This window comes from Oncorhynchus kisutch, unplaced genomic scaffold (genome assembly GCF_002021735.2).
Source record: "Oncorhynchus kisutch isolate 150728-3 unplaced genomic scaffold, Okis_V2 scaffold3846, whole genome shotgun sequence".
Lineage (NCBI taxonomy): Eukaryota > Metazoa > Chordata > Actinopteri > Salmoniformes > Salmonidae > Oncorhynchus > Oncorhynchus kisutch.
The window spans coordinates 27,643-53,959 of NW_022265791.1; the positions used below are offsets into that span (position 1 = coordinate 27,643).

General features: G+C 47.4%; 1 protein-coding gene across 2 annotated transcripts; it reads left to right on the top strand.

Annotated features, from left to right (window-relative positions):
- The first annotated feature begins 30 nt into the window (after positions 1-30).
- On the top strand, positions 31-25,575 carry LOC116372025 (CWF19-like protein 1). 2 transcript variants are annotated; one of them, XM_031821093.1, is made up of 14 exons: positions 31-1,754; positions 2,002-2,086; positions 2,154-2,238; positions 2,554-2,655; positions 3,603-3,817; positions 6,789-6,904; positions 7,021-7,105; positions 10,216-10,350; positions 14,418-14,607; positions 14,728-14,807; positions 14,924-15,133; positions 15,866-15,985; positions 20,275-20,372; positions 23,899-25,575. In XM_031821093.1, the coding sequence occupies exons 1-14, from the start codon at positions 1,732-1,734 to the stop codon at positions 24,041-24,043; spliced, it is 1,689 nt and encodes a 562-aa protein (XP_031676953.1). In that variant the 5' UTR covers positions 31-1,731; the 3' UTR covers positions 24,044-25,575. The 2 variants fall into 2 exon arrangements, with proteins under 2 accessions (XP_031676953.1, XP_031676954.1); XM_031821094.1 differs by having other exon boundaries at positions 1,475-1,754; positions 14,728-14,771; positions 23,899-24,659.
- Positions 25,576-26,317: the final 742 nt, after the last annotated feature.

A 26,317-nucleotide genomic window follows, 5' to 3' on the forward strand; every position in this document is an offset into this window, starting at 1 on the left:
ATTCTCTCTTTCTTTCTCTCTCTCGGAGGACCTGAGCCCTAGGACCATGCCTCAGGACTACCTGACATGATGACTCCTTGCTGTCCCCAGTCCACCTGACTGTGCTGCTGCTCCAGTTTCAATGTTCTGTCTTATTATTATACGACCATGCTGGTCATTTATGAACATTTGAACATCTTAGCCATGTTCTGTTATAATCATGTTATTCTGTATTTTTCCATCATGAGAAAGGCCCATGGCCCTGAAACTGTTGACAACGTTTCAAGTCAGCTATGTTGCATAACACATACATACATCCACACAAGCCAACAGCAGATAATATTCAATCACATATATGGTAACGGGCTATAGTGCATAACACAGAATCCTCATAGTACGAAGGGCTATATAAATCAATTTGATTTGAGGTAGCTGTGAATATCATGTGGGGTAGCTGTGAATATCATGTAGCTTGTTGTGAATATCATGTAGGGTAGCTGTAAATATCGTGTAGGGTAGCTGTGAATACCATGTAGCTTGTTGTGAATATCATGTGGGGTAGCTGTGAATACCATGTAGCTTGTTGTGACTATCATGTGGGGTAGCTGTGAATACCATGTAGCTTGTTGTGAATATCATGTGGGGTTGCTAGCTCAGTAAATGCGTTTAGCCCCTGATCAGTGCATGAGGGGAGAAGAGACCAGTGAAGAAAGCCAACTAGCTAACGTTACTAGGAATGAGATGTACCCAGTCATGGTGGTCCTAGCACTAAGTATTCAGGCAGGTTGTTTGTGCTGTTTAAAGGCTGTTCTCTGCCACAACGTTACATTATGACATTACAGACCGACTTTGAGCGGTTTCCGGGGCGCTGTGCGTGTAACTAACGTCAGTCATAGCACATACTGTTCACTAGCTAGCACGTCAGCTTACTGGCGAGATAAATCAAATACATCTCAATCTTTGCAGGTCAGGGGTGTCCGGATAGCCTTTCCCCTGAATTTGAGATGTTATTTTTGGTCACCTACTTCGTGTTTTGGACAGGGCACCCCCGGGAAAGAGTCAAATTCCAGGATTCAGGAAGGAGAAGAGTATTTGGTCCGGTTATCACTTGTTACCACAGCCACAAAATGCAGTCATGCCTAATTCTACAATGTATCTCGTTTAAATCGTAATCCTAACGTTAACCGCATATCTGACTTTAGATTAAGACCAAAAAGCAACAACAAAAAGTATGCATTTTTACGATAGACAATTATAACTTTGTGGCTGTGGTAACCAGTAACGACACTGGTTGCCAGATATGAGAGGCAACAGGGCAGTTGTATAGTCGCTTTGGTTCAAAACTGAAGGTGTCCAACTAAAGCATGTCTCCAAAATGCCAAAGCACAACACAAAATGAAATTTCTTTATGATTTTATTGGGTGACAACACTAAATATCTGGCTACCCGGAGGATTGTCCGTCCATCCGAATAGAATCATTTCCGGTACAAAGGATTTTCTTTGTTTTAAAAAACTCCATCATGTCGGGGGGAAAAGTACCTATACAAATCACGTATTTGCTCAGTAATAACCGTTGTGTTTGCATGGTTCTGTGTTAATTTACTAATAACCAGAATTTGTTTTATGAAGATGGGGAGGTTTATTTTGTCGGCAACAAAGGGGGAGGAATATTGTCGACGCACAGCGTCTCCAGCTGCCTGCCCAGAGACCTGAGCTGGCAGACTACACAGCAAGAGTCTACTTTTGCCGTAATGGGGGAGAAACCGTTGAAGATGTAAGTTACAGTTATAATTCAGAGTTATTTATTATCTTCCCCTAACTTTTGGTAGTAACGGTCAAAGTTATAACCTAATAAAAACGACCTAGCAGTGAGAGTAAACCACAACAAGCCGTGTAGGTAACTAGATGGCTACGATTGTCAAGTTGTCCAGTTTCTTCATGAGAAAGTACACTTGCTGTTTGAATAAATAATGCACATAACTAGCTAGCTACAATTTTCAATACTGTTTAATCTATTCCAGCCTCGCATGTGGTGATGTAGAAGGAAGCATTAATGCTGTGTTTAACCGCGTCCGGACCATCCAGAAGAAGAGCGGGCAGTTTGATGTAAGTCCTAACCACACAAACACACTAGCACATCCTATCAGTATGTCATCTCCTATTCTCTCTGCAGCTGCTGCTGTGTGTAGGAAACTTCTTCGGTTCATCTCCAGGAGCTCAGGCTGAATGGCAGGAGTACAAATCTGGAGCAAAGAAAGGTAACCTATTGTGGGTCTGGAGTTAGGAACGGCATTGTGGGTCTGGAGTTAGGAACGGCATTGTGGGTCTGGAGTTAGGAACGGCATTGTGGGTCTGGAGTTAGGAACGGCATTGTGGGTCTGGAGTTAGGAACGGCATTGTGGGTCTGGAGTTAGGAACGGCATTGTGGGTCTGGAGTTAGGATCGGCATTGTGGGTCTGGAGTTAGGAACGGCATTGTGGGTCTGGAGTTAGGAACGGCATTGTGGGTCTGGAGTTAGGAACGGCATTGTGGGTCTGGAGTTAGGAACGGCATTGTTTTGACTTTGTTTGCAGCTCCCATCCACACCTACATCCTGGGAGCAGCCAGCCAGGAAACACTCCGCTTCTTCCCCAGTGCTGACGGCTGTGAGCTGGCAGACAACATCACCTACCTGGGTAAGAGTAGACTCTGACCCCTAACCCTGAGTAGACTGACATCCCCTACCTGGGTAAGAGTAGACTCTGGACTCTGACCCTGAGTAGACTGACATCACCTACCTGGGTAAGAGTAGACTCTAACCCTGAGTAGACTGACATCCCCTACCTGGGTAAGAGTAGACTCTGACCTCTGACCCTGAGTAGACTGACATCACCTACCTGGGTAAGAGTACACTCTGACCTCTAACCCTGAGTAGACTGACATCACCTACCTGGGTAAGAGTAGACTCTGACCCCTGACCCTGAGTAGACTGACATCACCTACTTGGGTAAGAGTAGACTGACCTCTGACCCTACCTGGGTAAGAGTAGACTCTGACCCTACCTGGGTAAGAGTAGACTCTGACCCCTGACCCTGAGTAGACTGACATCACCTACCTGGGTAAGAGTAGACTCTGACCTCTGACCCTACCTGGGTAAGAGTAGACTCTGACCCCTGACCCTGAGTAGACTGACATCACCTACTTGGGTAAGAGTAGACTGACCTCTGACCCTACCTGGGTAAGAGTAGACTCTGACCCTACCTGGGTAAGAGTAGACTCTGACCTCTGACCCTACCTGGGTAAGAGTAGACTCTGACCCTGAGTAGACTGACATCACCTACCTGGGTAAGAGTAGACTCTGACCTCTGACCCTACCTGGGTAAGAGTAGACTCTGACCCTACCTGGGTAAGAGTAGACTCTGACCCTACCTGGGTAAGAGTAGACTCTGACCTCTGACCCTACCTGGGTAATACTGCTCTGTATTTTCACTGCTGTTTCACAGACTTGACCACAACATATATCTCTCTCAATTTCTCACTTACTCACACACACACACACACTCACTCACTCACTCACTCACTCACTCACTCACTCACTCACTCACTCACTCACTCACACTCTCTCTCTCACTATGTGTGTCAGGTCGTCGTGGTGTTTTCACTGGGGCGTCAGGCCTGCAGATAGCATATGTGAGTGGTCGTGAGGGGCAGCAGGATCCGACTCCAGCTCACTGCTTCTCTCCTAAAGACCTCACTCAGCTGGTGGAGCCACTGATTAGCAACAACCAGTTCAGAGGAGTGGACATCCTGCTGACATCACAGTGGCCCCGCGGAGTCTGGCAGTACGCCAACAGCCCTGTAAGACACTCCAACTACCCTCATCAGCACCTGACTACCCTCATCAGCACCTGACTACCCTCATCAGCACCTCACTACCCCCCCTCCGTCTAATCTCACTACCCCCTCTCCGTCTAACCTCACTTCCCCCCCTCCGTCTAACCTAACTACCCCCCCTCCGTCTAACCTAACTACCCCCCCCCTCCGTCTAACCTAACTACCCCCCCCTCCGTCTAACCTCACTACCCCCCCCTCCCGTCTAACCTCACTACTCCCCCCCCCCTCCGGTTCTAACCTCACTACACCCCTCCGTCTAACCTCACTACCCCCCCCTCCGTCTAATCTCACTACCCCCCTCCTCACTACCCCCCCCTCCGTCTAACCTCACTATCCCCCCCTCCGTCTAACCTCACTACCCCCCACTCCGTCTAACCTCACTATCCCCCCCTCCGTCTAACCTCACTACCCCCCCACTCCGTCTAACCTCACTACCCCCCCCTCCGTCTAACCTCACTACCCCCCCCCTCCGTCTAACCTCACTATCCCCCCTCCGGTCTAACCTCACTACCCCCCACTCCGTCTAACCTCACTATTCCCCCTCCGTCTAAACCTCACTACCCCCCCCTCCGTCTAACCTCACTACCCCCCCACTCCGTCTAACCTCACTACCCCCCCTCCGTCTAACCTCACTATCCCCCCACTCCGTCTAACCTAACTACCCCCCCTCCGTCTAACCTAACTTCCCCCCCTCCGTCTAACCTAACTTCCCCCCCTCCGTCTAACCTAACTACCCCCCCCCTTCTAACCTCACTACCCCCCCTCCGTCTAACCTCACTATCCCCCCACTCCGTCTAACCTCACTACCCCCCCTCCGTCTAACCTAACTACCCCCCCTCCGTCTAACCTAACTTCCCCCCCTCCGTCTAACCTAACTACCCCCCCCCTTCTAACCTCACTACCCCCCCCTGTCTAACCTCACTACCCCCCCCCCCCTCCGTCTAACCTCACTACCCCCCCTCCGTCTAACCTCACTACCCCCCCCTCCGTCTAACCTCACTATCCCCCCCTCCGTCTAACCTCACTACCCCCCCCCACTCCGTCTAACCTCACTACCCCCCCTCCGTCTAACCTCACTATCCCCCCCTCCGTCTAACCTCACTACCCCCCCCCACTCCGTCTAACCTCACTACCCCCCCCCTCCGTCTAATCTCACTACCCCCCCTCCTCACTACCCCCCCCTCCGTCTAACCTCACTATCCCCCCCTCCGTCTAACCTCACTACCCCCCACTCCGTCTAACCTCACTATCCCCCCCTCCGTCTAACCTCACTACCCCCCCACTCCGTCTAACCTCACTACCCCCCCCTCCGTCTAACCTCACTACCCCCCCCTCCGTCTAACCTCACTATCCCCCCCTCCGTCTAACCTCACTACCCCCCACTCCGTCTAACCTCACTATCCCCCTCCGTCTAACCTCACTACCCCCCCCTCCGTCTAACCTCACTACCCCCCCACTCCGTCTAACCTCACTACCCCCCCTCCGTCTAACCTCACTATCCCCCCACTCCGTCTAACCTAACTACCCCCCCTCCGTCTAACCTAACTTCCCCCCCTCCGTCTAACCTAACTTCCCCCCCTCCGTCTAACCTAACTACCCCCCCCTTCTAACCTCACTACCCCCCCTCCGTCTAACCTCACTATCCCCCCACTCCGTCTAACCTCACTACCCCCCCTCCGTCTAACCTAACTACCCCCCCTCCGTCTAACCTAACTTCCCCCCCTCCGTCTAACCTAACTACCCCCCCCCTTCTAACCTCACTACCCCCCCCCTGTCTAACCTCACTACCCCCCCCCCCCTCCGTCTAACCTCACTACCCCCCCTCCGTCTAACCTCACTACCCCCCCTCCGTCTAACCTCACTATCCCCCCCTCCGTCTAACCTCACTACCCCCCCCACTCCGTCTAACCTCACTATCCCCCCCCTCCGTCTAACCTCACTACCCCCCCACTCCGTCTAACCTCACTACCCCCCCCTCCGTCTAACCTCACTATCCCCCCACTCCGTCTAACCTCACTACCCCCCCCCTCCGTCTAACTCACTACCCCCCCCTCCGTCTAACTCACTACCCTACCCCCCCTCCGTCTAACCTCACTACCCCCCCCCCCACTCCGTCTAACCTCACTATCCCCCCCCTCCGTCTTAAATTCACTATCCCCCCCCCCACTCCGTCTAACCTCACTATCCCCCCCTCCGTCTAACCTCACTACCCCCCCCCCCCCCACTCCGTCTAACCTCACTATCCCCCCCTCCGTCTAACCTCACTACCCCCCACTCCGTCTAACCTCACCCCCCCCCCCTCCATCTAACCTCACCCCCCCCCCCTTCCGTCTAACCTCACTACTCCGTCTAACCTCACCCCCCCCCCCCCCCCCCCCCCCCCCCCCCCCCCCCCCCCGTCTAACCTCACTACCCCCCACTCCGTCTAACCTCACTACCCCCCACTCCGTCTAACCTCACTATCCCCCTCCGTCTAACCTCACTATCCCCCTCCGTCTAACCTCACTATCCCCCCCTCCGTCTAACCTCTAACTAGTCCCGCTACCCAACACTCTGACTACCCTCACTACCCCCCCCTCCGTCTAACCCCACTACCCTCAAACTAGCCCCACTACCCTCAAACTAGCCCCACTACCCTCTAACTAGCCCCACTACCCTCTAACTAGCCCCACTACCCTCTAACAACCCCCGCTACCCTCTAACAACCCTTTAACTAGTCCCGCTACCCTCTAACAACCCTCTAACTAGTCCCGCTACTCTCTAACTACCCTCTAACTAGTCCCGCTACTCTCTAACTACCCTCTAACTAGCCCCGCTACCCTCTAACAACCATCTAACTAGCCCCGCTACCCAATAGCTAGCAGCCTCAGATGCTGTGTGTTTGACCCAGCTAAACAGTGTTGTTTATTTTAAACTTAACTTTTCTTTGTTTCAGGAAGTCAACACTAAGTTCTGTGGAACGACCTCCATCTCCCACCTGGCTTACAAGCTGAAGCCTCGCTACCACTTTGCTGCAGTAGAAGGAGTTCACTATGAGAGACTACCTTACAGGTACACACTATCACACACACACAACACAACCTTACAGGGTAATTCACACTGTATATAAACTACCATACTACCACTTTGCTGTGGTAGAGGGCGTTAACGTGTGTGTTTTTGTGTAGGAATCATGTTGTTCTTCAGGAGAATACTCAGCACGTCAGCAGATTTATCGCCCTGGCAACCGTCAACAACCCAGAGAAGAGAAAGGTGAGGTCTCACTGTATTGGAGGATGTTATTGACCACTCCCCTCTCTGTAGTGGAGGATGTTATTGACCACTCCCCCTCTCTGTAGTGGAGGATGTTATTGACCACTCCCCTTTCTGGAGTGGAGGATATTATTGACCACTCCCCTCTCTAGTGGAGGATGTTATTGACCACTCCCCTCTCTGTAGTGGAGGATGTTGTTGACCACTCCCCCTCTCTGTAGTGGAGGATGTTATTGACCACTCCCCTCTCTGTAGTGAAGGATGTTATTGACCACTCCCCTCTCTGTAGTGAAGGATGTTATTGACCACTCCCCTCTCTGTAGTGGAGGATGTTGTTGACCACTCCCCCTCTCTGTAGTGGAGGATGTTATTGACCACTCCCCTCTCTGTAGTGAAGGATGTTATTGACCACTCCCCTCTCTGTAGTGAAGGATGTTATTGACCACTCCCCTCTCTGTAGTGGAGGATGTTATTGACCACTCCCCTCTCTGTAGTGGAGGATGTTGTTGACCACTCCCCTCTCTGTAGTGAAGGATGTTATTGGCCACTCCCCTCTCTGTAGTGGAGGATGTTATTGGCCACTCCCCTCTCTAGTGGAGGATGTTGTTGACCACTCCCCTCTGTAGTGGAGGATGTTATTGACCACTCCCCTCTCTGTAGTGGAGGATGTTATTGACCACTCCCCTCTCTGTAGTGGAGGATGTTGTTGACCACTCCCCTCTCTGTAGTGGAGGATGTTATTGGCCACTCCCCTCTCTGTAGTGGAGGATGTTGTTGACCACTCCCCCTCTCTGTAGTGAAGGATGTTATTGGCCACTCCCCTCTCTGTAGTGGAGGATGTTATTGACCACTCCCCTCTCTGTAGTGGAGGATGTTATTGACCACTCCCCTCTGTAGTGGAGGATGTTGTTGACCACTCCCCTCTGTAGTGGAGGATGTTATTGACCACTCCCCTCTCTGTAGTGGAGGATGTTATTGGCCACTCCCCTCTCTGTAGTGGAGGATGTTGTTGACCACTCCCCCTCTCTGTAGTGGAGGATGCTGTTGACCACTGGCAGCTTCATTAAATAGTACCCGCAAAACACCAGAGTTCCTCTGTCCAGTGTCTGTTCATTTGCCCATCTTAATCTTTTTTTTTTTTGGCCAGAAGGCAGCATCCCGGTGTCGCCTCTTCACTGTTGACGTTGAGACTGATGTTTTGCGGGTACTATTTAATGAAGCTGCCAGTTGAGGACTTGTGAGGCGTCTGTTTCCCAAACGAGACACTCTAATATTCTTGCTCTGTTGTGCACCGGGGCCTCCCACTCCTCTTTCTATTCTGTTTAGAGCCAGTTTGCACTGTTCTGTGAAGGGAGTAGAACACAGCATTGTACGAGATCTTCAGATTCTTGGCAATTTCGCGCGTGGAATAGCCTTAATTTCTCAGAACAAGAATAGACCGACGAGTTTCAGTAGAAAGTGCTTTGTTTCTGGCCATTTTGAGCCTGTAATCGAACCCACACATGCTGTTTCTCCAGATACTCAACTAGTCTAAAGAAGGCCAGTTTTATTGCTTCTTTAATCAGTACAACATGTTATCACAGCTGAAAACTAATTGCAAAATGGTTTTCTCAGGATCAATTAGCCTTTTAAAATGATAAACGTGGATTAGCTAACACAACGTGCCATTGGAACACAGGAGGGATGGTTCCTGATAATGAGCCTCTGTACGCCTATGTAGATATTCCATAAAAAATCAGCAGTTTCCAGCTACAATACTAATTTACTATATTAACAATGTCCACACTGTATTTTTGATCAATTTGATGTTATTTTAATGGACAAAAATGTTGTTTTTCTTTCAAAAACAAGGACAGGGGTTAATATTGTGTATCTCTCTCTAGTACCAGGATGGGTTCAACATAGTGAGGAGCAGGGAGGCATCTGAGCTGGCTTAGGGGTTAATATTGTGTCTCTCTCTCTCTAGTACCAGGATAGGTTCAACATAGTGAGGAGCAGGGAGGCATCTGAGCTGGCTTAGGGGTTAATATTGTGTCTCTCTCTCTCTCTAGTACCAGGATGGGTTCAACATAGTGAGGAGCAGGGAGGCATCTGAGCTGGCTTAGGGGTTAATATTGTGTCTCTCTCTCTCTAGTACCAGGATGGGTTCAACATAGTGAGGAGCAGGGGGGCATCTGAGCTGGCTTAGGGGTTAATATTGTGTATTTCTCTCTAGTACCAGGATGGGTTCAACATAGTGAGGAGCAGGGAGGCATCTGAGCTGGCTTAGGGGTTACTATTGTCTCTCTCTCTCTAGTACCAGGATTGGTTCAACATAGTGAGGAGCAGGGGGGCATCTGAGCTGGCTTAGGGGTTAATATTGTGTCTCTCTCTCTAGTACCAGGATGGGTTCAACATAGTGAGGAGCAGGGAGGCATCTGAGCTGGCTTAGGGGTTAATATTGTCTCTCTCTCTAGTACCAGGATGGGTTCAACATAGTGAGGAGCAGGGAGGCATCTGAGCTGGCTTAGGGGTTAATATTGTCTCTCTCTCTCTAGTACCAGGATGGGTTCAACATAGTGAGGAGCAGGGAGGCATCTGAGCTGGCTTAGGGGTTAATATTGTCTCTCTCTCTCTAGTACCAGGATGGGTCCAACATAGTGAGGAGCAGGGAGGCATCCGAGCTGGCTTAGGGGTTAATATTGTCTCTCTCTAGTACCAGGATGGGTTCAACATAGTGAGGAGCAGGGAGGCATCCGAGCTGGCTTAGGTGTTAATATTGTGTCTCTCTCTCTCTCTAGTACCAGGATGGGTTCAACATAGTGAGGAGCAGGGAGGCATCCGAGCTGGCTTAGGGGTTACTATTGTCTCTCTCTCTCTCTAGTACCAGGATGGGTTCAACATAGTGAGGAGCAGGGAGGCATCTGAGCTGGCTTAGGGGTTAATATTGTCTCTCTCTAGTACCAGGATGGGTTCAACATAGTGAGGAGCAGGGAGGCATCTGAGCTGGCTTAGGGGTTAATATTGTGTCTCTCTCTCTCTCTAGTACCAGGATGGGTTCAACATAGTGAGGAGCAGGGAGGCATCTGAGCTGGCTTAGGGGTTAATATTGTCTCTCTCTCTCTCTCCAGTACCTGTATGCCTTCAACATTATCCCGATGAAAAGCATGGAGGCATCAGAACTGGTCAAGCAGCCTCAGGATGTCACTGAGAGCCCTTACAGCAGGATGGTTAGAGAGAACACTCTATCTGACCCTACTGTCCAGGTACTCACACACACTCTTAGGATCTGAAAACCTCTCAGGGTTTGGATCTTCATGCTACACAAAGGCCAACAACTAAGACACTATATAGAGACGAGTATATGTCCACACCCCTTCAAATGAGTGTATTCGTCTATTTCTGCCACATCTGTTGCTGACGTGTATAAAATAGAGCACACAGCCATGCAATCTCCATAGACTGATATCGGCAATAGAATGGCCTTACTGAAGAGCTCAGTGACTTTCAACGTGGCACCGTCATAGGATGCCACCTTTCCAACAAGTCAGTGTGTCAAATGTCTGCGCTGCTAGAGCTGCCCCCTTCAACTGTAAGTGCTGTTATTGTGAAGTCTAGGAGCTGTAATGGCTCAGCCGTGAAGTGGTGGTCCACACCAGCTCACAGAACAGGACTGCCGAGTGCTGAAACATGTAGCGCGGAAAAACCCTCTGTTCTCGGTTGCAGCACTCACTACCGAGTTCCAAACTGCCTCTGGAAGTAACGTCAGCACAAGAACTGTTCGCCGGGAGCTTCATGAAATGGGTTTCCATGTTTGCTCATTTATAATGACATAAACAGAAATATCACATTTACAATAAGTATTCAGACCATTTACTCAGTACTTTGTTGAAGCACCTCTGTCAGATTACAGCCTAGTGTCTTCTTGGGTATGATGCTACAAGCTTGGCACACCTGTATTTGGGGGAGTTTCTCCCATTCTTCTCTGCAGATCCTCTCCAGCTCGGTCAGGTTGAATGGGGAGCATCGCTGCACAGCTATTTTCAGGTCTCTCCAGAGATGTTCGATTGGGTTAAATTCCCGGGCTCTGCCTGGGCCACTCAACATCCAGAGACTTGTCCCGAAGCCACTCCTGGGTTGTCTTGGCTGTGTGCTTAGGTTCGTTGGTCTGTTAGAAGGTGAACCTTCGCCCCAGCCTGATGTCCTGAGCGCTCTGGAGCAGGTTTTCATCAAGGATCTCTCTGTACTTTACTCTGTTCATCTTTTCCTCAATCCTGACTAGTCTCCCAGTCCCTGCTGCTGAAAAACACCCCCACAGCACAATGCTGCCACCCCCATGTTTCACCGTAGGGATGGTGGTTTCCTCCAGACGTGATGCTTGGTGTTCAGGCCAAATAGTTGAATCTTGGTTTCGTCAAACCACAGGTCTGAGAGTCTTTCGGTGCCTTTTTGGCTAACTCCAAGCAGGCATGTGCCTTTTTATTGAGGAGTGGCTTCAGTCTGGCCACTCTACCATAAAGGCCTGGTTGGTGAAGATGGTTGTCCTTCTGGAAGGTTCTCCCATCTCCACAGAGGAACTCTGGAGCTCTGCCAGAGTAACCATCGGGTTCTTGGTCACCTCCCTGACCAAGGCTCTTCTCCCCCTATTGCTCAGTTTGGCCTGGCGGCTCTAGGAAGATTATTGGTGGTTCCAAACTTCTTCCATTTAAGAATGATTTAAGCCACTGTGTTCTTGGGGACCTTCAATACTGCAGACATTTTTTTGATACCCTTCCCCAGATCTGTGTCTCGACACAATCCTGTCTAGGAGCTCTACGGACAATTCCTTTGACCTCATGGCTTGGTTTTTGCTCTGACATGCACTGTCAACTGTGGGACCTTTTTATAGACAGTTGTGAGCCTTTCCAAATGATGTCCAATCAATTGAATTTACCACAGGTGGACTCCAAGTTGTAGAAACATCTCAAGGATGATCAATGGAAACAGGATGCACCTGAGCTCAATGAGTCTCATATCAAAGGGTCTGAATACTGATGTACATAATGTCCAGTCTCATAGCAAAGGGTCTGAATACTGATGTACATAATGTCCAGTCTCATAGCAAAGGGTCTGAATACTGATGGACATAATGTCCAGTCTCATAGCAAAGGGTCTGAATACTGATGTACATAATGTCCAGTCTCATATCAAAGGGTCTGGATACTGATGTACATAATGTCCAGTCTCATCAAAGGGTCTGAATACTGATGTACATAATGTCCAGTCTCATAGCAAAGGGTCTGAATACTGATGTACATAATGTCCAGTCTCATAGCAAAGGGTCTGAATACTGATGTACATAATGTCCAGTCTCATAGCAAAGGGTCTGAATACTGATGTACATAATGTCCAGTCTCATCAAAGGGTCTGAATACTGATGTACATAATGTCCAGTCTCATAGCAAAGGGTCTGAATACTGATGTACATAATGTCCAGTCTCATAGCAAAGGGTCTGGATGGAAATAAGGGATTTATGTTTTTTATTTTAATACATCTGCAAACATGTCTGAACCTGATTTCGCTATGTCATTATGTGGTATTGTGTGTAGATTGCAGATGTTTGTTTTTATTTTGGAATAAGGCTGTAACATAAGAATTTTGAAAAGGTCAAGGGTTCAGAATACTTTCCGAAGGCACTGTACATTATAGATGATTCGGTGCCTCCAACTTTGTGGCAACAGTTTGGTCCTTTCCTGTTTCAGCATGACCATGCCCCCGAGCACAAAGCGAGGTCCATACAGAAATGTTTTTTTAGAGATCGGTGTGGAAGAACTTGACTGTCCTGGTCAGAGCCCTGACCTCAACCCCATCAAACACCTTTGGGATGAATTGGAACGGCGACTGTGAGCCAGGTCTAATCGCCCAACATCAGTGCCCGACCTCACAAATGCTCTTGTGGCTGAATGGGAGCAAGTCCCCGCAGCAATGTTCCAACATCTAGTGGAAAGCCTTCCCAGAAGAGTGGAGGCTGTTATAGCAGCAATGTTCCAACATCTAGTGGAAAGCCTTCCCAGAAGAGTGGAGGCTGTTATAGCAGCAATGTTCCAACATCTAGTGGAAAGCCTTCCCAGAAGAGTGGAGGCTGTTATAGCAGCAATGTTCCAGCATCTAGTGGAAAGCCTTCCCAGAAGAGTGGAGGCTGTTATAGCAGCAATGTTCCAACATCTAGTGGAAAGCCTTCCCAGAAGAGTGGAGGCTGTTATAGCAGCAATGTTCCAACATCTAGTGGAAAGCCTTCCCAGAAGAGTGGAGGCTGTTTTAGCAGCAAAGGGGGGGACCTACTCCATATTAATGCCCATGATTTCGCAATGAGATTTTGGACGAGCAGGTGTCCACATACTTTTGGTCATTGTAGAGTAGAAGGCCAACAACTATAAAAGGTTTAACAGACAGACAGACATGGGAAGACCAACACATTCTACCTTGAGGTCGGCAGCACATCTCATTCCCCTCCAGAGGAGAGGGCAACTCTAAATCGTCTTCCTGTTTCGTCCTTCCGGTGCCAAAGCATCAAGCCAGACCGTGGGGCTGAATAGACATTTAAAACAAGACTTAAGGACACTCATGATCTAAAGGCCAAATTCCAATAAGGAATAATCATCAGAAAATAGCCTTGAAAACACACACCGCTTTGACAATGCAGACGGTAAATATACACTGAGTGGACAAAACATTAAGAACACCTTCCTCATATTGAGTTGCTCCTCCCCTTTAGCCCTCAGAACAGCCTCAATTCGTCGGGGCGGGGACTACAAGGTGTTGAAAGCGTTCCACAGGGATGCTGGCCCATGTCGACTCCAATGCTTCCCACTGTTGTGTCACGTAGGATGTGCTTTAGGTGGTGGATGATGGTTGATACACATGGGAAACTGTTGAGAATGTGAACCAGCAGCATTGTAGTTCCTGACACAAACCGGTGCTCCTGGCACCTACTACCATAACCAGTTCAAAGGCACTTCAACATGTTGTCCTGCCCATTCACCCTCTGAATGGCACACATTCCCATATCACCCTCTGAATGGCACACAGACACATATCACTGTCTCAAGGCATCAACATGTTGTCCTGTCCATTCACCCTCTGAATGGCACACAGACACAATCCATGTCTCCATTGTCTCAAGGCTTAAAAATCCTTCTTCAACCCGTCTCCTCCCCTTCATCTACACTGATTTTGAAGTTGATTTAACAAGTGACATCAATAAGGGATCATAGCTTTCACCTGGATTCACCTGGTCAGTCTGTCATGGAAAGGGTTCTTAAATGTTTTGTATACTGTGTGTATCTCTCTCAGGAGCCGGCATCTCAGTTCTTCTTTGACCTGGGGAAGAAGCAGCGTGGAGGGGGGCGTGGCCAGGGGGGGCGTGGTAGGAAGAGGCCCTCAGACGGAGTCGGGCAGAATCAAGGACAGCCGTGGGATTCAGACCGGCAGAGTCAGAGACTGCCCTTTGATCTAGACAGGCCTAAACAACCCCGCAGGCCCCGTGAGTTTCCCTCCCTCGCTCTCACAGACACACACACACACCCTCCCACACCCTTATACACACACCCACACCCTCACCGTCTCCCACCCTCTCATGTATGTCTCTCTCTGTCTGGTTCAGCTCAGCCCAGCGGTCCCTGTTGGTTCTGTCTGGCCAGCCCTCAGGTAGAGAAACACCTCGTCATCAGCATTGGTACACATGTGAGTTTCCACACACACAGTCTGAGTATTACAACGGATAGTAGAAAGAGGTTGTTCTGTTTAAAGGGCTCTGAAGCCCCCAGTTAACCATTTTGTGTTGATGTATTTTTCCTCAGTGCTACCTGGCCCTTGCTAAGGGCAGTCTAACCCCTCAGCATGTGTTGGTACTGCCCATCGGCCACTACCAGTCAGTAGTGGAACTGAGCTCTGAGGTGGTTAAAGAACTGGACCGATACAAGATGGCTGTCAGGACCTTCTATAAGAGCAAAGGACAGCGCTGTGTTCTGTTTGAGAGGAACTACCACAGCCAACACCTACAGATCCAGGTAGACTAGACTACACTCACCCCTCAGGGCCAGCCTGCCCAGATACAGGTAGGCTAGACTACACTCACCCCTCAGGGCCAGCCTGCCCAGATACAGGTAGGCTAGACTACACTCACCCCTCAGGGCCAGCCTGCCCATCAGTTGTCATGATAATCACTAATTTCAACTTTATATATTCATCTCTTTCTGATGAGCTGATCATAGAGAAGGAGGGAGGTGGAACACCCCCTGTAACAGTCTGTCCCTCCCCAGGGAGGTAGAACAGACCCTGTAACAGTCTGTCCCTCCCCAGGGAGGTAGAACAGACCCTGTAACAGTCTGTCCCTCCCCAGGGAGGTAGAACAGACCCTGTAACAGTCTGTCCCTCCCCAGGGAGGTAGAACACCCCCTGTAACAGTCTGTCCCTCCCCAGGGAGGTAGAACAGACCCTGTAACAGTCTGTCCCTCCCCAGGGAGGTAGAACAGACCCTGTAACAGTCTGTCCCTCCCCAGGGAGGTAGAACAGACCCTGTAACAGTCTGTCCCTCCCCAGGGAGGTAGAACAGACCCTGTAACAGTCTGTCCCTCCCCAGGGAGGTAGAACAGACCCTGTAACAGTCTGTCCCTCCCCAGGGAGGTAGAACAGACCCTGTAACAGTCTGTCCCCCCCCAGGGAGGTAGAACAGACCCTGTAACAGTCTGTCCCTCCCCAGGGAGGTGGAACAGCCCCTGTAACAGTCTGTCCCTCCCCAGGTAGTACCAGTACCAGAGGATAAGTGTACCACTGAAGATATTAAAGAAGCCTTCATGCTGCAGGCGCAGGAACAGAACATGGAGCTGATGGAGATACCACAACACACTGACCTCAAACAGGTACACACATACACACCTCAAACAGGTACACACACACACACACCTCAAACAGGTACACACACACACACACCTCAAACAGGTACACACACACACACACCTCAAACAAGTACACACACACACACCTCAAACAGGTACACACACACCTCAAACAGGTACACACACACACCTCAAACAGGTACACACACACACCTCAAACAGGTACACACACACACACCTCAAACAGGTACACACACACACCTCAAACAGGTACACACACACACACACACACACCTCAAACAGGTACACACACACACACACACACACACACACACACACACACCTCAAACAGGTACACACACACACACACACACCTCAAACAGGTACACACACACACACACACACACCTCAAACAGGTACACACACACACACACACACACCTCAAACAGGTACACACACACACACACACACCTCAAACAGGTACACACACACACACACACCTCAAACAGGTACACACACACACACACCTCAAACAGGTACACACACACACACACACACACACACACACACACACACACACACCTCAAACAGACACACACACACACACACACACCTCAAACAGACACACACACACACACACACACCTCAAACAGACACACACACACACACACACACCTCAAACAGGTACACACACACACACACACACACCTCAAACAGGTACACACACACACACACACCTCAAACAGGTACACACACACACACACACACACCTCAAACAGGTACACACACACACACACACACACCTCAAACAGGTACACACACACACACACACACACCTCAAACAGGTACACACACACACACACACACACCTCAAACAGGTACACACACACACACACACACACCTCAAACAGGTACACACACACACACACACACACACACACACACCTCAAACAGGTACACACACACACACCTCAAACAGGTACACACACACACACACACACACCTCAAACAGGTACACACACACACACACACCTCAAACAGGTACACACACACACACACACCTCAAACAGGTACACACACACACCTCAAACAGGTACACACACACACACACACACACTTCAAACAAGTACACACACACACACACACACACACACACACACACACACACACACACACACCTCAAACAGGTACACACACACACACCTCAAACAGGTACACACACACACACACACACACTTCTCTCCACCAGCTTCATGAGGTCGTCACCTGGAACGGATTTCAATTAAAAGGTGTGCCTTGTTAAAAGTTCATTTGTGGAATTTATTTCCTCAATGTGTTTGAGCCAATTAATTGTGTTGTGACAAGGTAGGGGTGGTATACAGAACATAGCCCTATTTGGTAAAAGACCAAGTCCATATTATGGCAAGAACAGCTCAAATAAGCAAAGAGACGACCGTCATTACTTTAAGACATGAAGGTCAGTCAATCCGGGAAAAGGTAAAGAACTTTTTTTAAAGAACATTTTTCAAGTGCAGTTGCAAAAACCATAATGACCGTCACAGGAAAGGAAGACCCAGAGTTACCTCTGCTCAGAGGACAGTTCATTAGAGTCACCAGCCTCAGATTGCAGCCCAAAATAAATTATTCACAGAGTTCAAGTAACCGACACATCTGAACATCAACTGTTCAGAGGAGACTGCATGAATCAGGCCTTCGTGGTCGAATTGCTGCAAAGAAACCACTACTAAAGGACACCAATAAGAAGAAGAGACTAGCTTGGGCCAAGAAACACGAGCAGTGGACATTAGACTGGTAGAAATCTGTTATTTTGTCCAAATTTAAGATTTTTGGTCCCAACGTGTCTTTGTGAGACGCAGAGCAGGTGAACGGATGATCTCTGCATGTATGGTTCCCAGTGTGAAGCATGGAGGAGGAGGTGTGGGGGTGCTTTGCTTGTGACACTGTGATTTTATTTAGAATTCAAGTCACACTTAACCAACATGGCTACCATAGCATTCTGCAGCGACACGCGATCCCATCTGGTTTGTGCTTCGTGGGACTATCATTTGTTTTTCAACAGGACAACGACCCAAAACACACCTCCAGGCTGTGTAAGGGCTATTTGACCAAGGAGAGTGATGGAGTACTGCATCAGATGACCTGGCCTCCACAATCACCTGACCTCAACCCAATTGAGATGGTTTGGGATGAGATGGACCGCAGAGTGAAGGAAAAGCAGCCAACAAGTGCTCAGCATATGTGGGAACTCCGTCAAGACTGTTGGGAAAGCATTCCAGGTGAAGCTGGTTGAGAGAATGCCAAGAGTTTGCAAAGCTGTCAAGGCAAAGGGCGGCTATTTGAAGGTAATCAAATATAAAATATATTTATATTTAACACTTTTTTGTTTGTTTTTTTGGTTACTACATGATTCCATATGTGTTTATTTGTTAATAGTTTTGATGTCTTCTACGACTCTACAATGTAGAAAATAGTCAAAATAAAGAAAAACCCTTGAATGAGTAGGTGTCTAAACGTTTGACTTGTACTGTGTATATATTTTTAAACATGGGAGAGACATCAAATCCATATCAATCCAAATTCCTCAGTATTTATATGTGGGAACACGTTCCATTGGAGAACCAACATCTAATGAGTGAACATGTTGTAGGAATGTTTCAGATGAACTGAAGTTTAAAAACATGTATTTCATTTTAAGTTGATGATAACAATGCTAGTTGGTAACAATGCTAGGAGATGATAATGCTAGGGCATTGTAATGCTGGGAGATGATAATGTTAGGACATTGTAATGCTGGGAGATGATAATGCTAGGAGATGGTAATGCTGGGAGATGATATTGCTAGGGCGTGGTAATGCCGGGAGATGGTAATGCTGGGAGATGGTAATGCTAGGAGATGGTAATGCTGGGAGATGGTAATGCTGGGAGATGGTAATGCTGGGAGATGGTAATGCTGGGAGATGGTAATGCTGGGAAATGGTCATGCTGGGAGATGATAATGCTGGGAGATGGTAATGCTAGGAGATGGTAATGCTAGGGCGTGGTAATGCCGGGAGATGATAATGTTAGGACAGTGTAATGCTGGGAGATGATAATGCTAGGAGATGGTAATGCTGGGAGATGATAATGTTAGGACATTGTAATGCTGGGAGATGATAATGCTAGGAGATGGTAATGCTGGGAGATGATAATGTTAGGATATTGTAATGCTGGGAGATGATAATGCTAGGAGATGGTAATGCTGGGAGATGATAATGTTAGGACATTGTAATGCTGGGAGATGATAATGTTAGGAGATGGTAATGCTGGGAGATGGTAATGTTGGGAGATGATAATGCTAGGGCGTGGTAATGCCGGGAGATGATAATGCTGGGATATGATAATGTTAGGACATTGTAATGCTGGGAGATGATAATGCTAGGAGATGGTAATGCTGGGAGATGATAATGTTAGGACATTGTAATGCTGGGAGATGATAATGCTAGGAGATGGTAATGCTGGGAGATGGTAATGCTGGGAAATGGTCATGCTGGGAGATGGTAATGCTATGAGATGGTAATGCTGGGAGATGGTAATGCTAGGAGATGGTAATGCTGGGAGATGATTATGCTAGGAGATGGTAATGCCGGGAGATGGTAATGCAGGGACATGGTCATGCTGGGAGATGATAATGTTAGGACATTGTAATGCTGGGAGATGATAATGTTAGGACATTGTAATGCTGGGAGATGATAATGTTAGGAGATGGTAATGCTGGGAGATGATAATGCTAGGGCGTGGTAATGCCGGGAGATGATAATGTTAGGAGATTGTAATGCTGGGATATGATAATGTTAGGACATTGTAATGTTGGGAGATGATAATGCTAGGGCGTGGAAATGCTGGGAGATGATAATGTTAGGACATGGTAATGCTGGGAGATGATAATGCTAGGAGATGGTAATGCTGGGAGATGGTAATGCCGGGAGATGATAATGTTAGGACATGGTAATGCTGGGAGATGATAATGCTAGGAGATTGTAATGCTGGGAGATGGTAATGCTGGGAGATGATAATGCTAGGAGATGGTCATGCTGGGAGATGGTAATGCTGGGAGATGGTAATGCTGGGAAATGGTCATGCTGAAACTGTGGTCGTCTGTAGGCCATTTGGTAGAGCATGGTGCTTGCAACACCAGGATAGTGGGTTGGATTCCCGGGACCACCCAGACGTTAACTGGAACAGGACTGTTAAGTTGCTTTTACATATTTTCTGATAATTCTTGGTTATAATAAATAATAAATGTTTTCTATCAGATTGCTCCTCCAGGGACACCGTACTTCTACGTAGAGCTGGACTCTGGAGAGAAACTCTTCTACCGCATTCAGAAAAACTTCCCTCTGCAGTTTGGCAGGTATATACACACACACACACCATCTTTGATCTAACCTAGAAACTAGTGATGTGCATCTTTCAAGGATAAAGTGTTACCTGTCTAACAGGGGGTGTTCTTTAAGCCTATCCAACATAATCCAGATAGAATCAAGAATTCTCCAGGGCAGCTGTCTAGGCCCCTTACTTGTTTCAAGATTTACTGACGACATGTCACTGGCTTTGAGTTAAGCCAGTGTGTCTATATATGCGGACGACTCAACACTACACGTCAGCTACTACAGTGACTGAAATGACTGCAACACTCAACACTATACACGTCAGCTACTACAGTGACTGAAATGACTGCAACACTCAACACTATACACGTCAGCTACTACAGCGACTGAAATGACTGCAACACTCAACACTATACAGGTCAGCTACTACAGCGACTGAAATGACTGCAACACTCAACACTATACACGTCAGCTACTACAGCGACTGAAATGACTGCAACACTCAACACTATACACGTCAGCTACTACAGCGACTGAAATGACTGCAACACTCAACACTATACACGTCAGCTACTACAGCGACTGAAATGACTGCAACACTCAACAAAGAGCTGTAGTTAGTTTCAGAGTGGGTGGCAAGGAATAAGTTAGCCTTAAATATTTCTAAAACTAAAAGCACTCTATTTGGAACAAAACACTCACTAAAACCCTAAACCCCATCTAAATCTCATAATAAATCATGTGGAAATTGAGGAAGTTGAGGTGACTAAACCCTGGATTGTAAACTGTCATGGTCAAAACATGTTGATACAACAGTAGCTAACTAACAACACTATCAACAAGGCAGGTCCTACAGGCCCTAGTTTTGTCTCACCTTGACTACTGTTCAGTCGTGTGGTCAGGTGCCACAAAGAGGGACTTAGGAAAATTGCAGTTGAGTATCTTGAGCATCAACATGTGGATTTGATTACAGGCTCAAAATGGCCAGAAACAAAGCACTTTCTTCTGAAACTCGTCAGTCTATTCTTGTTCTGAGAAATTAAGGCTATTCCATGCGAGAAATTGTCAAGAATCTGAAGAGCTCGTACAATGCTGTGTTCTACTCCCTTCACAGAACAGTGCAAACCGTTTCTAACCAGAATAGAAAGTGGGAGGCCCCGGTGCACAACTGAGCAAGAGTATAAGTACATTAGACTATCTTCGGTGGCAGGGTAGCCTAGTGGTTAGAGTGTTTGGCTAGTAACCACTGGTTGCAAGTTCAAATCCCCGAGCTGACAAGGTTCAAATCTGTCGTTCTGCCCCTGAACAGGCAGTTAACCCACTGTTCCTAGGCAGTCATTGAAAATAAGAATTTGTTCTTAACTGACTTGCCTAGTTAAATAAAGGTGAAATAAAATAACAAATCTAGTTTGAGAAACAGGCAGCTTCATTAAATAGTACTCGCAAAACACCAGTCTCAACGTCAACAGTGAAGGGAGACTAGGCATCTACCACACACCTACCACTATCAGATTAGAGCCATAAAGGAAACTAGACATCTACCACACTACTGCCAATATCAGATTAGGGCCAAAAGAGATTCTAGGCATCTACCACACTATTACCAATATCAGATTAGAGCCATAAAGGAGACTAGACATCTACCACACTACTACCAATATCAGATTAGAGCCATAAAGGAGACTAGACATCTACCACACTACTACCACGATCAGATTAGAGCCATAAGGGAGACTTGACATCTACAGATTAGGGCCATAAGGGAGACTTGACATCTACAGATTAGGACCATAAGGGAGACTTGACATCTACAGATTAGGGCCATAAGGGAGACTTGACATCTACAGATTAGGGCCATAAGGGAGACTTGACATCTACAGATTAGGGCCATAAGGGAGACTTGACATCTACAGATTAGGGCCATAAGGGAGACTTGACATCTACAGATTAGGGCCATAAGGGAGACTTGACATCTACAGATTAGGGCCATAAGGGAGATTTGACATCTACAGATTAGGGCCATAAGGGAGACTTGACATCTACAGATTAGGAGGCAATGCAGTCTGTTTTTTGTCCCCTGACTCTGGTTCTGAAATCACCTTCAAGTGTTTGAGCTAGTAATGTATCAATATTTATCCTTTACAAATTAGTAATGTATCAATATTTATCCTTTACAAATTAGCGATGACATGGCCTATGAATATCAGTTTGGATTTCATCCCCATCTCAAAATGGAATGGTTTTGACTGAGTGATTTTCTCTTCTGCTGTCCTTGTTATGAAATGATCAATTTTACCCTGTCTATGACCATATACACTGATTCAGGATAAACTACCAAACCTATGGTGAACCTGATGGTGAACCTGAGCAATCTAAATCACATCCACTGTAAACCCGTTCAGCAGGTACAGTCAGGCTACTGATATTGCCTGGAGACTAGACATCTACCACACCACTACCAATATCAGATTAGAGCCAAAAGAGATTCTAGACATCTACCACACCACTACCAATATCAGATTAGGGCCAAAATAGATTCTAGACATCTACCACACCACTACCAATATCAGATTAGGGCCAAAAGAGATTCTAGACATCTACCACACCACTACCAATATCAGATTAGGGCCAAAAGAGATTCTAGACATCTACCACACCACTACCAATATCAGATTAGGGCCAAAAGAGATTCTAGACATCTACCACACCACTACCAATATCAGATTAGGGCCAAAGAGATTCTAGACATCTACCACACCACTACGCAGTTCCATACTTGGAGATCAATGACTGTCAACGCAGTTCCATACTTGGAGATCAATGACTGTCAACGCAGTTCCATGCTTGGAGATCAATGACTGTCAACGCAGTTCCATGCTTGGAGATCAATGACTGTCAACGCAGTTCCATGCTTGGAGATCAATGACTGTCAACGCAGTTCCATGCTTGGAGATCAATGACTGTCAACGCAGTTCCATGCTTGGAGATCAGTGACTGTCAACGCAGTTCCATGCTTGGAGATCAGTGACTGTCACCGCAGTTCCATGCTTGGAGATCAATGACTGTCAACGCAGTTCCATGCTTGGAGATCAATGACTGTCAACGCAGTTCCATGCTTGGAGATCAATGACTGTCAACGCAGTTCCATGCTTGGAGATCAATGACTGTCAATGCAGTTCCATGCTTGGAGATCAATGACTGTCAACGCAGTTGAGATTAGATATTTTCAGAAGCTAGAAAGAAAGTAATATCAGCAAACAAAAATTGTGAACCAGCATGACCTTAGAAAATAGGTTCAAACTGATGCTACGTTTTGGATCGGTTAGGGGTCCCTGGGCTGATGCTACGTTTTGGATCGGTTAGGGGTCCCTGGACTGATGCTACGTTTTGGATCGGTTAGGGGTCCCTGGACTGATGCTACGTTTTGGGTCGGTTAGGGGTCCCTGGACTGATGCTCTAGTATCTTCAACATTTGATTCAGGGACGCATATGGGTCATTCCAGCCCTACTGAAAACAGTTACTAACGTGTCTCTCTGTGTGTGGTGCAGGGAGGTGTTGGCCAGCGAGGCGTTGCTGAACATCCCGGAGAGGGCCGACTGGAGAGAGTGTAAACAGACCCCAGAGGAGGAGGAGGGTCTGAGCAAACAACTACGAAACGACTTCCAACCATACGACTTTGCACTGGAAGACTGAACACCGACACACACTGTACCGTACAGGAGGGGTGTAATGGTACACTGAACCATTGGGTACGGGGACTTGTGGATTAACAACACCAGTCCTATAGTCTGTGCTGTGTTGTAGGCCTATGTCTGCAGTAAATCTGAGCTGAACATTTCAGTCTATTCCGTTGAAACAACTAGAGCCTATGTGCACGTTGTAATCAAAATTCAAATCTTAATTGGCGCATTTCAAAAACCCGTCCTTTTGTGAGGCGCAGCCAGGAACTAGTTCTGTACGATGGTGATTGGTGGGGTCCAACCATAACTGGAGGATCCTCCATCGTTCTCCAGTTTGGGAACATTTTGTCATGAAAGTAGATTATAACGGTGACGGACAGAGTTGTGGATAAAGCGTTAACAGTACGTCTCCACGCAGAAGGAGAATAGCTGCTGCCAACACCTCCAACATGTTGACACCCACATCACCCCAGTATAGTGTAGCATGACGGAGCACCTCCAAATGTTGACACCCACATCACCCCAGTATAGTGTAGCATGACGGAGCACCTCCAACATGTTGACACCCACATCACCCCAGTATAGTGTAGCATGACGGAAACACAAAGAATTCACACCACCTTCCGTCTGCATTCAGCTGTTTCTGACCGGGCCAAAGTTCAGAGCGATAGGTAGGCAATGTTTATATTTTTTACAGTCTTGGGTTTATTGCGTGGATATGTGTCCGTTCTCGGGGGTTGAGAATAGGGCCTTTCAGCACCTCGTCAAATTGCTCCACACCCACGTTACCAACTTCCCTCATTTCATAAAACAGGTAGTACCCACGTTATATAAGCAAGCCAACGTTTTCAATGAATTGGCCAATGTACCCTGTGTTGTGCTTGGTGACATCCTGTCACATGACCCCGGAGTAGGCGATGTCCCCTTTACCAAAGTGCTGGAGGCAGTGTCGTGGTGCGTTTGGAACCAACTGGGAAGTTGCCACATACGACTGGGTTAAATCTACTTCAATGTCCCTCCGACTGGTAATTACTAGTGGGAAAACTATCATTGTGAGCTCCCACTTCTCCCACATGCTGACCTCACCTACTAAAGGACATTTTCAGGCAGTTAAATGCAACAAAACATCATTTAAAAATAGCAGTGGTTTTTGAACTGTAATTTGTTTAAAAGCATGATAGCTGTACTTTTAGGAGGACGCAGCTTGTTGGCCGTTAGCCAATCGGTGATTCTCAACAAGTTCAAATCACATGAATGGTCCCACTGGTATTTATGACGACACAACTGGTAAATGCCCTCATGGTTACAAACTCAGCATCAGAGTGGGAACTTGAGACTGACATAAGTGTGAATTCTGAACATTGTGAATTGCGTTTAATTTGGAGGCGGAGGGTGCAGTTGAGATCTTCCCTTAGTAATGCACTTCCTGCCTTCTCTGTTTTTACTTCAATCCAATCGTCTGAAAAAGTAGTTTTCACAATGTGGAGATAAATCAGTGTCATCATTTTGTACAAGGTCCCTGATTAAAAACTTTTTTGTATGTTTGTTTTGAGTCTTGATGTCTTTCCTACTCAAAGCTTTGCCAGCAAGCTGTGTGTTAGTGGAGGATGGAACTCTCTGCTGCTTCCTGATGACTCAGCCATCTGTAGGGGCTCATCCTGACCAGCAGAGGGCGGCATCTCCTTCAAGAGGGGTATGTTACTAAGGACTAGTTCACCAGGGGTATATTACTAAGGACTAGTTCACCAGGGTATATTACTAACTAAGGACTAGTTCACCAGGGGTATATTACTAACTAAGGATTAGTTCACCAGGGGTATATTACTAACTAAGGACTAGTTCACCAGGGGTATATTACTAACTAAGGACTAGTTCACCAGGGGTATATTACTAACTAAGGACTAGTTCACCAGGGGTATATTACTAACTAAGGACTAGTTCACCAGGGGTATATTACTAACTAAGGACTAGTTCACCAGGGGTATATTACTAACTAAGGACTAGTTCACCAGGGGTATATTACTAACTAAGGACTAGTTCACCAGGGGTATATTACTAACTAAGGACTAGTTCACCAGGGGTATTATTACTAACTAAGGACTAGTTCACCAGGGGTATATTACTAACTAAGGACTAGTTCACCAGGGGTATATTACTAACTAAGGACTAGTTCACCAGGGGTATATTACTAACTAAGGACTAGTTCACCAGGGGTATATTACTAACTAAGGACTAGTTCACCAGGGGTATATTACTAACTAAGGACTAGTTCACCAGGGGTATATTA

Coding starts and splice junctions, on each gene's coding strand:
- LOC116372025 (XM_031821093.1), top strand. CDS start 1,732: ATGGGGGAGAAACCGTTGAAGAT. Junction 7,106..10,215: donor ACAACCCAGAGAAGAGAAAG/GTGAGGTCTCAC, acceptor CTCTCTCTCCAG/TACCTGTATGCCTTCAACAT. Junction 20,373..23,898: donor TTCCCTCTGCAGTTTGGCAG/GTATATACACAC, acceptor TGTGTGGTGCAG/GGAGGTGTTGGCCAGCGAGG.